At 35.6% G+C, this 21,058-nt stretch overlaps 1 protein-coding gene across 1 annotated transcript in view; it reads right to left on the minus strand.

Annotated features, from left to right (window-relative positions):
• The window catches only part of PIK3C2G (phosphatidylinositol-4-phosphate 3-kinase catalytic subunit type 2 gamma), a 378,850-nt gene that overhangs the window by 236,492 nt on the left and 121,300 nt on the right, over positions 1-21,058 (minus strand). Inside the window, exons 13-14 of the mRNA XM_049782899.1 lie at positions 11,834-11,964; positions 3,869-4,057 (exon numbers count right to left, since the gene is read on the minus strand). Of these exons, the coding sequence (XP_049638856.1) occupies positions 3,869-4,057; positions 11,834-11,964 (320 nt within the window). The remainder of the gene's footprint in view (positions 1-3,868; positions 4,058-11,833; positions 11,965-21,058) is intronic.

Genomic DNA, 21,058 nt, shown 5'->3' on the forward strand with positions numbered 1-21,058 from the left:
CAGATGATCCCAGTCTTTCTACTCCATGGACTTGCACATCTCCTAGTCAATAAACCCACCACAACACATAGAAAACAGCAAATTACAATTCTAAAATGGGGAAACAATGCTGGCTCCCATCAGGCATAGAGAATTAAGATGGCAGCTCTGATGAACCAAACCAAAAAGTGGTGACCACCTACTTAGCCTCACATATAGGGCCTTTAGAGAAATATAGAGGTTCATCATAGAATTCAAAGAAAGCACAGAACAAACTGAATGAATCACAAATAAAAATCTAGATTATATGAAAATATAAATGAGAAAACTCAACTGAAATAACAGGACTGAAAAACATGGTAGGTGAAATGAAAGCCTCGCTGGAAAGCCTGTCCAACAGAGTATTGGTGGATGAAGACAGATTCAATGATCTGGAAGATGAGATGCATAACAATTTCATACAACAAAAGAAATTGGGAAAGAGCCTTTAAAAAACAATTAGACAATGAGAAAAAAAAATCCTCAAAGAATGTGAACAGACAAAAATAGGTCTTTGATACACTCAACAGAAACAACATAAAAAACATTGAAGTCCTAGAGACCCAGGAAGAAAATCCCCAGGAAGAATCAACAGTCAAGGCCATAATTACAGAAAAACTCCCGAGCTAAAAAATGCATGCAACCAAGTCCTGAATGCCTGAAGAGTACCAGCTAAAAAAGATGAAGAAAATCAGCCCAAGACACATCCTAGTCACTATAATGAATGCTACAAATAGTGATAGCTTACTGAAAGCAGCAAGATCAAAAAGGGAGATGCATTCAGAGGAGTATTCTTAACATTTATAAAAGGCCTATCACAAGAAATCCTCAAGGCCTGAAGGCAGTGATGAGATATAGTGACAAATTCAACAAAATAAAAGCTTCATCATGAATACTTCATCCATAGGCCAGAGCAATATCTCAGCTGTTGGGCATTTGCCATGCATGCAGCTGATCCAGGATGGATGGTGGTTTAAATCCTGGTGTCCCATATGGTCCCCCAAACCAGGAGCTATTTCTGAGAGCATAGCCAGGAGAAACCCCTGAGCACCACTGGGTGTGCCTCCCCAAAAAATCAGTACCACCAATACTTCTAGGAAATTGAAGAAATAGAAACACTCCCAAATAGTTATTATGAAGATAACATCACCCTGAAAACAAAAGCACACTGAGATGCTGCAAAAAAAAAAAAAAAAAAAAAAAGAAAAAGAAAAAAGAAAAGAAAACTATAGGCCAACATCCCTGATGAAAACAGATACTAAGATCTTCAACAAAATCCTAGCCAATAGGATCCAACAACTCATCAAAAGATCAAACACCATGACCAGATTTCATGCCAGAGATGCAAAGATGGTTTATTATGTGCAGGTCAATAAACATAATACACCATATCAACAATTGAAGAAAAAAAACATATGATCATATAAATAGATGCAGAGATAGCATTTTGTAAGTTCCAACACCTATTCATGATAAAAACTCTCAACAAGATGGGAATTTTATGTCTCAATATAGTCAAGGCCATTTACCACAAGCTTTTGGCAAATATTATACTCAATAAGAAACAAAAACCTTTCCTCTAAAATCTGGTATTAGTCTGCTCTGTCTAACCACTCATATTTAATATAGTACTGGAAAGGTCATTAAATATCCTATACATGGATGGACATGGGAACTATGGCGCTGAGTGAAATAAGTCAGTGGGAGAGAGATAGACACAGAATAATCTCACTCATCTCTGGTATTTAAGAAAAATAAAAGATAGTACAGTGATAATAGGTAAAGACAATAGAGATGAAAGACTGAAGGACCAGTCCATGATTTAATCACAGTTAAACTATACTAACAACTATCATTGCAGTAATAGTATTGAGAAAAATAAGTGCCTGTCTCAAAGACAGGCAGGAGGTGGGGGAGGCATAAGTTGGGGGGCATTGTGGCAGGAAGGTTGCACTGATTTAGGGAGGTGTACATTTTATGACAGAAACACAGCTATGAATATGTTTGTAACCATGGTGCTTAAAGATATTATAGAAAAATAAAACAAAAAACAATCATATGGGATAATTTAAATAAAAAACAAAGGAGTCATTAGAAAATTAGAAAACCTTATAAAAAGAAAAATGTTTCAATACTAACAAAAATTTAATTTTTAAAATAAAATTTTTACTTTGAGAAATAAAACACCATAAATTCTAAGATAATTTATTAATTTTAATATGAAATATCATTTATTAATTTCAATAGCAAGGAATCTATTATAATCTATAGCTTGCAAATAATGCAGAGGAAAACCCTTTTAATATTTCTCTCTCACTGTGCTGTTTTATAAAGAATAATAATTTTTTTTTTTTTTTTTTTTTTGGTTTTTGGGTCACACCCGGCAGTGCCCAGGGGTTATTCCTGGCTCCAGACTCAGAAATTGCTCCTGGCAGGCACGGGGGACCATATGGGACGCCGGGATTCGAACCGATGACCTCCTGCATGAAAGGCAAACGCCTTACCTCCATGCTATCTCTCCGGCCCCAAGAATAATAATTTTTAAAGCTTCAGTAATTCAGGGTTGGGAAGCTTGCACACTGTCTATGCTCAAGGCTTACTTCCGGTTTTGTGCTCAGGGATCATTCATGTCGGTACTCAGAAGACCATATAGGGAATCAGGGATTGAATAGGGGTTGGCTTCATGTAGGACAAACACTCAAACCCCTGTACTGTCTCTCTAACCCCTGTATATCAAATTTAAAGCTTTTCATGTTTGTCTCTTTTCTACATTTCACCATTCCTCAGGACCTCAGAGAGAATTCAAAATATTACTGGTTTATTTAAATCTTCTCTGGCTTTGTAGATCACAGTCTCTTCAAGGCCTCAGTGAACTGAGACATGGAGATAGACCTAAAATATTTTTTCTTGTCTTGGTATATAAAATAGAAGCCAAAGAAGGCTGCTTCTTCAAGGCAGAGACAGCTACCACATGATTTCCACATGCTTCTCCTAGCCCAGGAGACATCAGGACTCCAAGCCTCCACCCCATCAATGTCAATGCACTGTATTCTCCAGGAAGACCTCAGAATATATAAAAAATGTCCTTTTCACAACTATACATCTAGAGTAGGGATTTTACTAACACTATGTATTTCAAAAGAAAAAAACATTGTCTTCATTTTGAATGAGAATTTTGCCTGCAGAGTCATAAGGAATTGCTTGTTTTTCTCAAATTTTCATTAATTTGATAAGAACAGTGGAATCTTCATTTGAGAAATTATATCATGTTTCCCAGTTAACACTAAATGCAAAATTTTAACACTGATTTTCTTAAATTTATATCCCTAGTTCATATTCCCAACTTCCTGTCTAATCTTACCAGTGGTAAAACAAGCCCATTTCTGGGAGGGAATCTATGAAAGGTAACAAAGGGGTTTTTTCAGTGGTGCAAAAAGGATTTCAGCGAAGGATTCTGGAGAAGAAGCCTCCAGGAGAATAAGGCAGGATGGAGAAATCAGAGACGGTTGGATTCAGAGAGGCTGTTCAGTTTAAAAGCCACACAGGGTGGCTTATGATAAAACTTCATCTCCTGAAATGTGGCTGCAGTGGGTCATTTCCCCTCAGATCCACCAGGCCAAAGTAGCTGCAGGTGCCCTGGCCTGGCTAAGAAAGGCCTCTCTATCTATCCACCATCATCCAGCCCCATCAAGGACTGATAACAATTTAATTAATTCTACATACACTTACTATTCAAAGTTATTAAACTTGGGACCAAATGAAACAGCTATTAAACTAACCACCTAGTTCTATAATTTTCTCTCTTTGATTCTTTTTCTTCATCAGCTTATGCTGGTTATACCTTTCTTACCTGAAAGTCAAAAGTCCAAGTGCCTCCAAAGGATGGGAAAATTTCCACCTTTTTAAAATGCCATGCATTTCTGATATAGTTCCTTCATCCCATCCTGGGGCACTACCCAGGACTAAAGGTAGAGAGCAGTTTTCATTATTGCAGTAGAAGCGATAATACCATAAATATCTTCTCTTTTCCTCAGAGAGCCTGCAAAGCAAGATTGGAAATTGTCATTTACTGGAGTTTACTATTTGCTATATTAACAAATGTGCCTGAAAATATTACACAAAAACTTACTACAATTCTTTGGATTGAGTTCTAGTTTACTTTTGAAACAAAAAGTCCTTTATCTTTCAGAACTAATGTCCATTCCTCTCCCAAGTCCTTCTCTCTTACTCTTGCCATATTTATTACAATACCATTTGGATTGGAAAATTGCTGTCTCTTTAACGACCCAGAACAGGGTAATGAGCCATTTACTATTTTACTCTCTTTACAAGGTAGCTGAGACTCAAATGTGGTAATAAAGAAATAAAATAAAAATAATTTTTGTTTTATTGTGGTTTACTTTTTTTCTGTTTTTTTTTTTTTGGTGGGGCACACCTGGTGATGCTCATAGGTTACTCCTGCTATGTGCTCAGAAATTGCTCCTGGCTTGGGGGATCATATGGGATGGCAAAATTGAACTGAGGTCCGTCCTGGGTCAGCCGTGTGCAAGGCAAATGCTCTATCACCATGCTGTCGCTCTTGTCCCAATGGTTTACTTTTTTATTTTTTTATTTTTGTGATGGGACACATGAGGTGCTGGGTATTGACCAAAAGTTAACTATGTACTAACCAGGTTACTTAACCCCAGTGCTATCTTTCTACCACAATATTTATTTAAATGCTGCAATTTCTTTGTTTCAAAATGAGTTTTTTACAGAGTGAAAAAAAAATCTTTGTTCAAAACTTCAAAATCAAGGATGGTTTGGCTTTAATTTTTAGTTTGCTGAAAGTTTAGAGTCAAAGCACCAATGAATAGAACTTCTTCAAATGTCCAAGTTGTTCTCCCTGGAAAGCAGTCTCAAATAGCTGACTCTGGAGCAAGGTCCCTAATGCAAACAGTTGGGGTATTTTGTTTACTCTTCAATGGAAACATTCACAACCACAGTTCAAGTGGTAAACAACATTCATCTCATGTCAATGAAGACATTTAATTAGGGTTCTTTAAAAACTGGCATTATAATCAAAAACTCCCCAGAAGAGTAATTAGAAATAGTCCAAGATATTAAGAGTCAGTATGTCACAGAAATTTCCTAGAATTAAAATTCCTAGAATCTTCATGTACAAAATGAAATAAATAGATATTAAACTCTTATAGAGACTCTTTGAGCTCTCTATAAGAGCTCTTTAAACTCTCTTTAAACTCTATTCCCTTTGGTCAACGACCTTTATCACCAGAAAATTTTCCCTTTATCAGAAGGAAAATTTTTATTAAAAAGTATGGACAAATCATTTTATTCTCATTCAATCCCTCTGTTCCTAATGTTTATTAATACTTGTTATTCTTTTACATGATTTATGATTTTCTATTAATTGAGAATTCACAGGTTCAATTCCATGAATTTTGGTAAGCACATAACTGGGTAAAAAAAACAAAAACACAACACTGGGCCTGATTGATAGCACAGTGGGTAGAGTATATATGCCTTGCACACAACCGATCCTGGGACAGACCTGGGTTTGAACCCTTGCTTTCCAGATGGTCTCCTGAGTGATTTCTGAGCACAGAGCCAAGACACAGAGTGCAAAATGGATCAGAAAATTGAATACAACATACCTGTGTCTGCAAAATCCACATATGAATACTTAGAGCAAACAGAGACTCAAAGTCAAAATTTGGAAGACAAGCAATTCAAGCAATCAACTCCCTTAAAAATATGGGTGCCCATACTAATATAAGACAGCATTGAATTCAGGCTTCAAAAGGCTATAAGATACAGAGAGTGTCATTCCATAATAATCAAGGCATTTATATCAGAAACATCACACTCCTCAACCTATATGCACCCAATATGGGACCAGTAAAATACTTAAAACAACTACTATTAAAATTGAAGAAAAATTAATAGCAAGCAAACAACAGTAGTTGGAGGCCACTCTGTCACCTCTTGATAAATCAACCAGGATAAAATACAACAAGGATAAAATGGCTTTGATGGAAGAAATGAAAAGAGGGGGTTAGTAAATATAGATAACACTTTTCATCCCCCAAAAGCAGAATACACATTCTTCTCCAATGCACATGAGACAGTCTCCAAGATAGACCATATGTTGTGCCACAAACCATACCTCCATAAAATCATGAGGACAGAAATTGTTTCAACTCTCTTCTCAGACCATGATGCACTGAAAATAGAACTGAATTACAGGGAATGGAGAAATAACTTTAATACCTGGAAATTAAATAACTAATTATTAAATAACCAGTGAGTCAGAGAGGAAATCAAAAGATTCCTGACAACAAATAAGAATGAAAACATACATTTTCAGAATTTGTGAGACAAGAATAAAGAGGTAATTAGAGACAATTTTATAACCCTGAAAGCATACATGAGGAAAGAAGAAAGTACCTACATAAATAACTTAACCTCACAGCTTAAGTAATTGGAAAATGACCAACAAATTGAGCTGAAAGTAGACAGGTAAAAAAAAATAATAAAATTTAAAGCAAAATCAATGAGCTAGAATCCAAAGAAACAATGCAAAGGCTTAATGAAACTAAAAGTTGGTTCTTTGAAAAAAATAAAACAGATTAATAAGTCATTAGCAAGACAAACACACACACACACACACACACAGAATCCTAATGAAACAAATAAGAAATGAAAGGAGGAATGTCACAACAGGTGCTAAAAATTCAAATATTAATTAGAGCTCACTCTCATAACTACTATCCAATATAGTATTGGATTACTTGTCATAGCAATTAGGCAAAAAAATATACCCAGGACAGTCAGATAAAAAGTAAGAAGTCAATTTGTTAGGGTTTGCAGATGACATGATATTATATTTAGAAAATCCTAAAGAATCTACAAAACTGCTTATAAAAACAGTATATTTGTATAGTGAAGTAACAGAGCACAGAGGGTAAGAGGAGGGTAGGAAAGAACTGGGGGCATTGGTGATTGAAATATGAATTGGTGAAACGTTTTGTACATTTTTTACTGAATTCATTCCTTAATAACTTTGTAACTGTGTAGCTCATGGTGATTTAATGGAAGAATTTATTTTTTAAAAGTCTTTCTCATCTTCTAACATTTCACAATTATATTTCATATGCTGAATACTTAAAATATTGCATTAAAAACACAAGTTGTCCTATTATACATCTACACTTTCTTAACATTTTGGACATTGAATGCTTTTGTTTTCTTTGTTTTTGATGAGGCAATTTTACTTATTAGCAAACCAATTTGACCATTTTGAGACTTGTTACTGTTTGACAGATTGAACCTACCATAGTCTTTAATCTTGAGATAAATCCTTTTTATTCCAATAGGTATCTTTCTAGTTTATTTATTGAAAGTCTTAAGTATTCTATGATCTTCCTCTATACTCAGGAATCAAAATTTCTGAACCATCATGTTTAAACTTTAAAATATTTATTTAATTCACATGTATCTGTGGTGGCTCTTTTTATCATCCCTTAATCCCTGCTTATTAATAGCTTAATTATCAGAAAATATTTAAGGGGATTCCTCACAATATATGTATTTCTGAGATAATGTCTTATAATCTTCTATATATATATCCTGCAAATCTGGCTGTCTCAATATTCTTAGACACTAAACTTTGCCCTTAAAAAAAATCTCAACAAGGCTTGTAATAAACTTATTTGATTCTATCTACCAGAATCAAGATATATAATGTGCCCTTGACTTTAAAGTAACTTTATATCTTGACTCACCTAAAGTTATGGTCATTCAATATCTGAAAATATGTAGCTTCATATGTATTTTTCTTGTGTTATATTTATTTAAGTAGAAAAATTATCTTTATGATAAGTACCTTCACAACTATATGAGGTGATGTTTCTACATATACATGCGTATACATATGTGCAAATACTTATTGTATGTATCCGTATTATATGCAAATGTAACTTTTATGTATGTATAATTTGTGTATATGTATGTGATAGGTTTAAATATTATATGTATACAGTATATGTATATATAATAGAATTTTATGTCTTGAAACATTTCCTTTGAAGACTTTGTGTTCTTTTTGAATTTTATTGAGCTTGAACTTCCTGGCTCTGATTACATGTAATAAGTTTGAAAGAAGGAATAAATAAGTCACCAAATGATTAAATAAAATACTTCCAAATTGAAGTTTATCTGGTTCTAACACACGTTTTCATCAGATTGAAGGCTGTTCTTCACCTGTCTCTTCATTGTCCAGAATGAAATTATACATAACAAACATTGGTAACGATATATGTGTGTTAAGTAAGATTAAATGTTAGGTTCTGTGTAAATTATTCATTTAAATAAAAGTTACACAATGAAACATATTATAATTTAGTAGAGTGACTTAAAGATCTTTAAAATGTAAAGGCAAATCCTTCTTACATTTTATTATTGGTTCATACATGACAATGCTGAGGGATTACTCCTTGTTCTGCACTCAATGATTACTCCTGGCAATGCTCCAAGGACCATATAGGGTGTCTAGGATTGAACTCAGTTTAGTCATGTGCAAGGCTAGTTAGTACACAACTTGTTATACATTATCTTTGACCCAAGCCTCTAAATGTAAGTGTTAAAACTGTGCTTATTATTTATTGATTTTGAAAATGTTGTATATATTTAAATATAAACTATATTTATATATATATCGCTTGATGTTTTTGAAATTTAAAACAATGTTATACTTTTCATATTAAAACCTCTATAAATATAGTGGTTTCTAATATGTGACAGAGCTGTTACATTTATTTCAGTAAGTAGTGGAAAACAATTTAATTTAATTAAGGTGACATTAAGACTTCAAAGGCTATTCCTATTGTTTTTTTTACTCTGTATATGGCCCTGACACCTGCAAAAAGGAATTCAATCTGCTTTACCAAAACATACTGATTTAAGTGTTAATGTTTAATGAGCATCAAGGGGTTCAAGGGCCAAACCAAGTGCCATAAACTTAACCATCACTGGAACTGGTAGTTTACATACAATGTTTGACATCTTAAGAGTTTTATTCTAGTATCAAAATAGGAACAATTCGTGAAAATACAGACAACATAGGTTAATTACCATTAACAAAAATTGTATGATAAATAAAAAAATGTAATGCTATTCTTAAAATATGATTTACAACCCTGTACGGTATTGTGTAGAACCACAAAAACATTTTGGACCACTGGAATACATTTCTAAATGCACAACTAAAAAATTCCAAGTCAACTGTCTAATGCATTTAAGGTGTTTTCTATAGCAAACACTCATGTTGCTTTTTCTCAGTTGAAAAGGCATCATGGGTAGAAAAAACTTTAAGAAGCCCTTATGCATATCAAGGGAGTCATTTAAGAAGTCCTTATGGATACCATTGGGAGTCATCTCTGAAAGCTATTTAACAAATCTAAGTGAGTCAGATGATGTTCCAACCCACCACATATCCCTGGTTCCTGAATCTCTAATTTTTGCAACTGATTTGACATGACCTAACATAAGATGAAAGCCCTGAAAACCCCAAAGATTCTCAAAGTTGCTTTGCAAACGCAGCTTGTCAGCAGACTCAGATAAAAGCAGAGGCAGATGGAAGAGGCAAACAAAAGCCTCTAGTTGAATTTGTAGCTCATGTTATGCCTTCATTGGGTGTTAGGAGAAAGAGTTAGAAGGCTTAGTATCGATAAGAGTGCTACATGGAAGTCAGTGGCATCCTGCTGGAGCTACTCAATGAGGCTACAAGTGAGTAAGAGTGTTTTTACTGGGTGTGAATAATGTTGCCTGGGCATCAAAGGCCTCTTCATGGCTATGGACTGTTCAAGTGATGGAAAGAAATGGTCAAGAAAAAATGATGGTTTACTATGTAACACTGAAATTTACTGTGTACCACTGTAATTTCTGACCATGTATGAGGCAGGAGTGCTCTCTTAAGAATATGGGAAAGGGGCCGGAGATATGGCACAGTGGAAGGGCATTTGACTTGCATGTGGCTGACCCAGGAGGAACCCAATTCAATCCCCGGCATCCCATGTGGTCCCTCAGCCTGTAAGGGGCAATTTCTGAGTGTAGAGCCAAGAGCAACTCCTGAGCACTGCTGGGTGTATCCCCAAAATAAACAAATCAATTAATCAACAAATGAATAAAGTTTAAAACAAAAAGAAAAATAAAGAATGTGGAGAATATGAAGGAGCTCCCTCTTTCATGTTTTCTCCTGCATGCCTTATTTTGAGTTGTCAGACAGATATTACTATGAATGGTTTATTTGTCTTTAATATGGCCAACCTAGGTTCCATCTCTGGCACCTTATTTGGTCCTCTGCCATTAATGATCACTGAGCACAGAATCAGGAGTAAGCTTTTAGAACTGCTGGGTATGTTTGAAATGACAAACACAATATTACAAACAAAAATTTAAGTTGGAATATGGCTCTCGGGTATTCTTACTGGCATCACTTCTTACACCAAGTGCTACTTAGTACTCAACTAAATTCCTGGGCACCGGGATCAAGACAGGAGTAAGTAAACTCCACACTGTCACCCTCATTATTCAGGATTCTATAGACACAGGGTTGCATTTGGGCCTGGCAGAGCTCTAGCAGAGACTCAAAGGGGGAGCTGCTGCTTCATATTTGTGTGCACAGGCTGCAATGCACTTAGCCAAAAGAAAGACACAAGGAAGAATAAGAAAAAAGAAAACTGCATTATTTAAGAAAGTGCCACCAATTGGTAAGAATGAAAAACACCTTGACAAAGATTTGTTTTCACTGCATAGGAATAGAGTGTATTTGTGTGTATTTAGCCTTAGTGTATTCTGCATGTGTACCATATTTAAATATAATTTTATGTGCATCAAAATCTTGGAGAAGGATTGGGAAGTGTGCTAATTTATTGTTTTTGACACATGATTTATCTGTTCTATAATATTTATTTATTTAAAATTTAGTTTTAACTTTTATATTACAAATGCTCATAATTAAAGTTATCGTCGCCTGTTTACAAAAATAACTTGAAAGAGGCCTGACCATGGTTTGACACTGTTAAATGCTGACATATATATATATGTATACACACACACACATATACATACATATATATATATATATATATATATAATCACTCACTCTGTTGTTTTTTGGGGGGGTGTTGAGGTGTGATGAAATGTTTGTCTTTAAGCCATATCTGATTGTGCTCACTGCTCATTTTAGATTCTGTGCTCACTCCTGGCAGGGTTCAGGAGACTATATCTTGTGCTGGGAATCAAACCTACATAGCTTACATGCAAGGCATGAATTTGTCCCCACTGTACTATCCCTGTTGTTCCATTTTGTTGGTTTTAGTTAGTTCTTTCTCTCTTTTTTGGGGGGAGGCACACCTGGTGGGACTCAGGCGTTACTCCTGGCTCTGAAATCAGAAATAGCTCCTGACAGGTTTGGAGGATCATTTGGGATGCTGGGAATCAAACCCAGGTCCTTCCTGGGTCGGTTGTGTGCAAGGCAAACGTCCTACCGCCATTCTATCTCTCGGGCCTCTAATTGGTTATTTTTTCTTCACTAAAGTTAAAATTTTTAAATAACACAGAGAAAATCATTTAAAACTATACAAAATTTATAGCTCTGAAACATCAGTTGATAACCTACCCAATTGTATGACTTTGGGAAATAAAAGGAATCATATGGGAAAGCTCTACTTTTTAAAGATACTAGGTAGGGCATTTGTCAATTGTCATAACCAGCTAATAAAAATATTTTACTCTTAAGATCTGGATCACTTACAGTAAAGGAGACAGTTTCTGTGAAAGTTTGGCGATGTGTTTTAAACACTCTTTTGGTGGTTCTTCCAAATTACTTCTGGTCTCTTTAAAATCAGATTTCATATACTCCCACTCAGTGGCTGGAAAATCAATCTGAAAAAAAGAATTTTTTATTCTTTAAATGCCCCAAACATATCCAGAAATGCACCCAGAAATGACCTGAGAGACCTGTGAGCCACTCTGCTTGCAGACATCCTTACCCAGTCCAGGTCATCTCTCTTGGAAAACCCAGACATAGCCTGGTGGCCAATCTGCATAATGAACTAAAGGTACTGCCCCCAGAGAAAAGTTTGCCTTGAGACAAGCAAGACCAGAGAACAGCAGCTGTGGTGACAATGGGTTTATTTAAGAATCACATAAAATAAAGTCATTGTAAACTCAGGCTAGTGCACTGAGAGAATAATGTGGAGGCTCTACTTTGCAGCACAATTCTTACCATCAAGAAGCTGCACCAGAACACATAAAAACCACCACACAATGCAAAGGTCACCACAAAAAGAGGACTCAACTAACATTAGCCAGCTACATAACGTTTCAGATAAGGACATTAGAGAGAAAAAGTGGAGGATGTACAAATAACTCAAAGAAACCATGGGAAAAATAGAAAAACAGCCAATAAGATCCAAGAGGATATGAGAATAAAAATGAGAAAACTTCAGACAGAAATAACAGTTGGCAGGCAAAATGAAAAAGTCACTGGAAGGCCTCTCCCGCAGAGTCAGAATCAGTAAGCTGGAAGATGTGCTGTATGTAAAGTCCATACAAAAGTTGGAAAAATGTCTTAAAATAAATGAATAGAAGATGAAAAAAGGGGCTGGAGTGGTAGTGGAGTGGAAGGGTGTTTGCTTTGCAAGCAGCTGTCTTAGGATGGACCTTCGTTTGATCCCCTGGCGTCCCATATAATCCCCCAAACCAGGAGCGATTTTTGAGTGCAAACCCAGGAATAATTCCTCAGTATCACTGGGTATTGCCCAAAAATAAAAAAAAAATATGGAAAAAAATCTTCAAATTAATCAGACAATAATAATCTTTTGAATAAATTCAATAAAACAAAATAATAATTTTTTTTTGCTTTTATTAATTATGACAACAAAGATGCAAAGAGAGAGGACAGGGTAAAGTTACAGTGGAAGCCCAATCACCCATAAGCAGAATTCTCGGTAGTCCCATCGATGATATCCCAGCCTTGATCTTTCAACCAAAGAAAATTAAGAAAAACAAAACTGAACCCATGTACAATACAATTAATTTGTCCCTCAAATCCCCAGTTGTATTACATACTATTTCTTAGCAGCACACAATATAATCCAAAGAGATTAGACTTATGTAACTCCTTAAACATTGAGGGCAAAGTACATTTATCTTGTTCCATGCACATGCTTACTAGTTTAAGTTAACCTCAAAAGTTTTAGTGGGTTGTTTTTCTTAAGGATTGGAGTCAAGGGAAAGTAGTAATAAATGGTGTTAGAGTGGCATTTGTTTGCATAGGCCCACCAAAATATAAGAGACATGGAAAGAAAAATTATGGTCTAAATACAAGGAGACCCTACCCCTGAAGTTTCCTGGCACAGGACTGACTCTAGGCTCCAGGCAAACTAGTTTGTCCAATTCAAGTCATCGTCTGTAGTGGCAATACACCTTCATTCCTCACATAGTCTCTGTTGTTGGTATCATGCTTCTGTATTAAAGGTCCTGGAGTCTGCATATCCCATATTGCAGTCAGGATGGTGCAGAGCATCCTCTCGTTTCATCTCACACTTAAGGGGCACTAGAGAGAACCATGTCCTGTAGAGCAGGTCATTGTTGTTGTCAAGTCTTCTCAGTGTAATCGGAAGTCTCTTTTTAGGAGGTCGATGTCAGACCCTTGGTAGTGTCTTTCCTGGTAGAGGACTGCTTCCAGCTGTTGCTATAAAAGACCTTGGATGTTTCGTAGATAGCTTGCCTGGTTCTGGCGTGAATGGAGGATGCCCATTCCTCTGAGGCCTGTGCCAGGTCATTCTATCAATGTTCAGGGTGTAAGGTACATTGTACTGAGATTTATTAGATAAGAACTTATCTGTAGGTATAGTGTTTTCCTATTTTAATGTGTCTATGCAAAGAAGGATCAATGCCATGAAGCGTTATTGGTGCATCTGGAGGCCATAGGAACAAGACCAGCAATTTCCATGACATAGTTCAATCATAGGCATCAAACTGAGGGACAGTTCCACCAACAATCCTTATTGAACAGCTTACAAAGAAAAGACAAGATGAAAGTGGATAGAAACATCATGGTAGAAGAATATAGAGAGAGTTACACCATTAAAGAAAATATACATGAAATATTCAAAAGATATATGTGTTTAATTTATGTCCTTCTAAATAGTTCTGGGATTGTTAGATCCACTGTATGTCTTTGGTCTGAGATTAAAACTGTGTATTATAGAACTTAAGAGGGGTAAATCGGGGGTAGTGATGGTTGGGAGGAGTATACGTTCGCGCGGGGGCTAGCGCCCCCGCGCGGTTTGCATCATGTAGACTAGTATGAAATTGCCAGTGACAGCATGAGTATAACTGACAAACTATCTGCCACCCCACAGATCAAACACCACCCCCCAAGCCAATCTCACGAGCTCAAGCGCAACCCTAGGCCAATCTCCGCAGCTGGCCTGGGGGTGGGGAAAACCCAGGGTGCCCCATCAGGTCCTCCCAGAAACCCACCTGGAGATCCGGAGGAAAGGGGGAGAGGGGGGTCGGGTGACCCAAGTCCGGGCCCCCCTACCCTAGGCCGGGCCAAGAGGCCCCTGGCACATACGGAGGTCTGCCAGGAGCCAGCCCGTGCCGGCTGAAAATCCTGCCCCAGGAAGGGAGGAAAGCCCCCCCAGGCCCAAAGGACCAGAGCTCAAGACCCACCCTAGGCCAATCTCCGCAGCTGGCCTGGGGGTGGGGAAAACCCAGGGTGCCCCATCAGGTCCTCCCAGAAACCCACCTGGAGATCCGGAGGAAAGGGGGAGAGGGGGGTCGGGTGACCCAAGTCCGGGCCCCCCTACCCTAGGCCGGGCCAAGAGGCCCCTGGCACATACGGAGGTCTGCCAGGAGCCAGCCCGTGCCGGCTGAAAATCCTGCCCCAGCACAAAATAATAATTTAAACAAGATAATAACAAGATAATAATTTTCAGAGAGGCGGGAAGAAATCCCTATGAATAAGTAACAAAGACATCATTGTTGAGAATTTACCAGAACAGAAAAGTGTATGCATCTACATCCTTTATGCCCAAAGAGTACCAACTAAAAGCGACCCAAATAAAGGCAGTCCAAGGTGCACCCTAGTTCCTATGATAAAAACCACAGATAGAATACTGAAAACAGCACAATTAAAATAGGAAATTACATAGAAAGAAGCATATTTAAGCTACACAGCAGATTTATTACAACACTCCAGGCCCAAAGGCAGTGGTGGAATATAATAAAAAAAACTCAATGAAACGAATACCTTGTCACAACACTTCCCCCAGCAGACTTTCACTCAGGTTTGAAGAAAAGATACACTGCTTCAGAAGCTCAGGAACTTTATAGACTCAAAGCCAACATTAAATGAATAATTGAAGGGGATACTTTAAGGCAAGATAGACCCCGCAAATACACCAAACTTCCACAAAAACATGGAACAAAATCCTATAACAATAGATAAGAGGATATGAAATAGAAATGAGAAAACTTCAACTGCTCTCAATGTTAATGGACTAAATGTATTAATTAAGAGACACATAGTGGCAAATGGATCAAAAACTGATTTCAACATATTTATTTCTGCAAAAACCTCATTTAAATATTCAGAGAAAACCTAGACTTAAAGTCAAAGGGTGGGAGGCAATTCTTCAAGAAAAGAATTATTTATAAAGTCTATGGTTGCCATAGTAATATCATTCAACATAGATTTCAGGCTTAAAAGGTTATAAGAGACAGAAAGTGTCATTTCTTAATTAACCTATCTATGTATATATAAATATATGTATATCAGGAAGAAATCACACTCTGAAATATACAAACACCCAATTAAGGGCCAGTAAAGTACTTAAAACAAGTACTAATAAACTTATCAAAAGACATGAATAGCAAACAAATGGTAGTTTGAGACTTCAACTCCATTCTACCACTTTTCATAGATCAACTAGGCTAAAACTTAACAAAAATGTACTGCTTATGAAGAAAGACATGGAAGAGTGTGGCTTAGCTTATATATGTATAGCTTTCATTCTCACAAAGTTGAATACACATTTTTCTCAAATGCACATGGAATATTCTCTGAGATATACCACATGCTGGGCCATAAAACATACTTCCATAAAATCAAGAATATAGTAATTGTTTCTACTATTTTCTCAGAACAAGATGCACTAAAATAGAAGAGAATTACAAACAGAAACTTCAAAGTAACTTTAATACTTGGAAATTAAACAGCTCACTATTGAACAAACATTGCTCAAAGATTAAATCAAGGAGATAAATAAGAACAAAAATGTAAATAATCAAAATAAGCAAAAACAGTATTTAGAGGAACATTTATAGCTTTGTAAGCATTCAACAGAAACAAAAAAGGCCTGTATAAATAACTTAATGCCACAGTTTAAGAAATTGGAAAAATTATCAACAAAATAGGATGAATGTAGATAAGTAGAAAAAAAATAAGACTTAGAGCAGAAATTTGTGAACTGTATACACAAAACAATGTAAAAGTCAATAAAAGCAAAAGTTGGTTCTTATAAAAAATAAACAATATCTATATACTATTTGTAATAATTACAAATAATTGGGAGAAAAATTTAATAAACAGAATTAGAAATAAAAAGGGGGACATTACTACTAAAATTACAGAAATATAAAGGGTAATAAAATCATTTTGAAAGCCTTTACACAACAAGATAAGAGAACTTGGAAGAAATGGATACAGTTTTGGAACCCCATAACCTACAAAGGTTGAACCAAAATGATCTGTAATATCTGAATAGATATATCATGAGTGAGAAAATTAAAATGGTAATCAAAAGCGTCCCCATAACAATAGCTCAGGCCAAGATGGATTCAATAGTGAATTCCTTCAAACCCTTAAAGAGGACATACTGCCAATCATTTTTAAGATTTTCAGAAACTTGAATAGAAACACTCCCAAATAGTTTCTATGAAACAAACATCACCCAATACCAAAAGCAGAAATATACACCATAAATAAAACACAGACTTATAGTTTCAACAAAATGTTAGTAAAAGAATTTGAGACTCATCAAGAAAGTTGTACACTATTTACAATAGGATTTGTTCCAGAGTTGCAAGGATGATTTAATATGCACAACTCAATCAATATAATATATCATACCAATAAAAGAAGAAAAAATAATATAATGATAACAAATACATAGAAAATTTGACAGCATCCAGCACCTTCATAATAAAAAGTCTCAATAAGGTGTAATTAAAGGAACTTTCCTCAATATGATCAAAGTCATCCACTATAAGTCAATAGTAAAATCTAAAATCTTTTCATCTAAGATTTGGCACAAGACAAAGTTGCCCCTTCTCACCAATTATATTTATTATAGTATGAAAGTACTTACTTTAGCAATTAGGCAAGAAAAAGTTATCAAAAGAATCCAGATAAAAAAGAAAAAAATTCAAACTCTTTTGCAAATGACATGATCCTATATTTGGAAAATATTAAAAACTTCTGTAAACAGTAGATTTTTATGGTAAAGTGGCAGGCTACAAAATTAATACATAAAAGTCCATGGCATTTCTATAAATAAATAACAAATTAGAAAAATATATTAAAAAACAATCTGATTCACAACTGTTACTCAGTAAAACAATACCTTAAAAAGGTACTTACAACTTAAAGAGGTGAAAGACCTATATAAGCAAAACTACAAAACACTGCTTCAAAAAATAAATGAGTACACAAGGAAATGGAAACATATGCCTAGCTCATGGATTGATAGGATAAAATCATTAAAAGGACAATACTTCCCAAAACATTATATTGATTTAATGCAATCGCTTTAAGAATACCTATAACAGTTTTCAAAGAAATGAATCAGTCACTCTGGAAATCTATATGGAACACTAAATATCTACAAATAGTTAAAGCGATCCTTTGGAAAAAGATATGGGTAGAAATTATTTTATTAACATTATAAAGCACTGGTCACTAAAACAGCATGATACTGTTATAAAAGATCTCAGATTAATAGATTAGAATTGAATATTCTAAGATGGATCCATAAGTGTATAGTCAATCTTTGATAATGGGGTAAGAAATACAATGTAGAACAGGGGTCTCAAACTCGTGGCCCGCGGACCATTTGCGGCCCTCCATACATTTTGTGGCCCGCGGCTGGCCTTCAAATATTGCAGTATTCGCGATTATTTGCTTACCAAATAATCGCAATAAAAATCGCATTAGTAAGAAAAAATTGCATTAAACATTCGCATACCCCGAGCAGTTCTGTTTGGGGTATGCAAATGTTAATATGATTTTTTGCGATTTTTTTCTTACTAATGCGATTTTTTATTGCGAATAGTTGGTATGCGAAATCCGTTATGCAGCCCTGCCTCACCCTGACTTTGCTTCCTGCGGCCCCCAGGTAAATTGAGTTTGAGACCCCTGATGTAGAACAAGGAAAGAATCTTCAACAAGTGGTATTGTTGGTCAGCTTCATGCAAAAAAGCGAATTCAAATCTTTATTTAATGCCATGCACAAAGATCCAATAGAAGATGGATTATAGGCCTTTTATATTAGACCTAAACCTTTTGCACTTTTGATAAATGTAGACAGAACACTCTATGACACTAAAGATAAAGGCTTCTTCAAGGAAGAAACATCATTGGCCAAACAAATGGGAGTTAACATAAATGAGACATTAAACTAAGTAGCTTGGGGCTGGAGAGGTGGAGTAAGCAGTAAGGCATTTGCCTTGCATGTGGCTAACCTAGGACAGAGCAGGGTTCCATTTCCTGGCGTCCCATATGCTCCCCTATGCCAGGAGCAATTTCTGAGCTTATATCCAGGAGTAACCCCTGAGCATCACCGTGTGTGCCCCCCCCAAATAAAAAATAAACTAAGTAGCTTCTGTGCCTCAAAAGAAATGGAAACTAGAATTCAAAGACTACCATGGAATGTGAGAACTATTCATTCAATAACTATTTGATAAAGGGTTAATGTCTAGATATAGAAGGCAAAAAAAAAAAAAATTCTAACCTCATCCAAGAATTGGGAGAAGAAATGAACAGACATTTTCTCAAAGAAGAAATACAGATGGCCAAAATACACATGAAAGATTCTCCATATAATTATTCATCAGGGAGATGTAAATCAAAACAGTAATGAGATATCATATCACACCACAGAGATTGGCACACGTCACAAATAACCAGAATAACCAGTGCTGGTGTGGATGTGAAGAGAAAGGGACTCTCATTCACTGCTGATGGGAATGCTGAGTAATTCAGCCATTTTGAAAAACTAGCTGAATATTACTAAAAAACAAACACACACAGAAAAACAAAAAATACCCTAGAAATTGAAATCCCATATAAACAAGCAATAATACCATGTCTAAGGATAGACCCAAGAACAAGAAAACATGATACAGAAAGTCCTCTGTACTCCTATGTTACAATCTAGAAACTACCAATTGCCTGAGAACAATGGAGTGACTAAAGAAACTGTTGTACATCTACACAGTGAAATATTATGCAGCTAAAAAAAAAATTGCATTTTTCCAAAATCCTGTCTGTAAAATTTAGAGGTTAAAAAAATTTGCATTTTTCCAAATTCCTGTTTGTAAAATTTAGAGGTTAAAAAAATATTATGCAGCTGTTAGAAAAAATGAAATAAAATTTGCCTATACATGGATTATACAGATAGAATGCTGAGTGAAATGAGTTGGGAAGAATGATATCCATAGAATAATATCACTCATTTGTGGGATATAGGAAAAAGAAAAGATAAATTGTAATAATAACCAGAGACAATATAGAAGAGGGCCAGGAAAACCAAGTGCATGTTAGGTAATTTGCCACAAATAGTGGAGTGTAGTTAGGGCAGAGAAGGGACCACTATGACAATGATAGAACTAACATTATGGACAATGATTGGGTGTTGGATGTAGATAAAGTTTTATGTCTGGTATAACTTTATTTACAACAAAAAAAGTATCTAAAATAACTAAAAGGAAGTTAGGGAGAGAGAGAAAAAGGAGTAAAATATCTGCCCCAGAGACAGGCAGGGAGGGAGAGAGAGGGGAACTGGGGATATAAGCGGCAGAAAATATTAATGGATGAAGACTGAACATTTTAAGACTGAAACTTAATTATAAATAATTTTGTAATCACTGTGTCTAAATAAAAGAAAAAACTCATTAGGGCTTAATCTTGTTTTATATCCATAGTATCAGACAATTCTCTACTTTTTAATAAATGTATAAATTAGTAATTATAATAAGAAATATGAGAATATAATAAATTTATATAAATATTTACAAAATTGAATACTGCATTTTTCTTAATGCTGAAAAACATAATTTTCAATAACTATTTTATTATTTTACTTAATTTTTATTTGGGGGTTGAACTTGTACTCTGGGCTACCAGATCTGACTGTGTGCTTTTAGGACCTTATGTGGTACTAGGGATGAAAGTGTGTTGGCTGCATGAAAAGCCTATACTATATCTCTGGCCACAATAATTAATTAATTTTTAAGTTATACTTATTATAAAATGATTATAATGGATTATGATTATATTTTATACTACACCCAGTGGTTCTCAGGCTTTACTCCTGGCTCTCCACTCAGAAGTGAATAATGTTAGTGCTTGGGGAACATATGGATGCCATGGATCAAATCCAGGCCAGCCATATACAAGGCAGATAACTTCTATGCTATCACTCAGGTCCCATGATAATTATACTTTCTATGTAGAGCACTTGGGAAAATATGCTTGTCTTCATTACATTTGTAAATATGAAAACTATTTTGTAGACAGTATTTTGTTTATTTATTTGTTTGTTTGTTTTTTGTTTTTTGGGCCACACCCGTTTGATGCTCAGGGGTTACTCCTGGCTACGCGCTCAGAAATTGCTCCTGGTTTGGGGGGGACATATGGGACGCTGGGGGATCAAACCATGGTCCTTTCCTTGGCTAGCACTTGCAA

This window comes from Suncus etruscus, chromosome 11 (assembly GCF_024139225.1).
Source record: "Suncus etruscus isolate mSunEtr1 chromosome 11, mSunEtr1.pri.cur, whole genome shotgun sequence".
NCBI classification, from domain to species: domain Eukaryota; kingdom Metazoa; phylum Chordata; class Mammalia; order Eulipotyphla; family Soricidae; genus Suncus; species Suncus etruscus.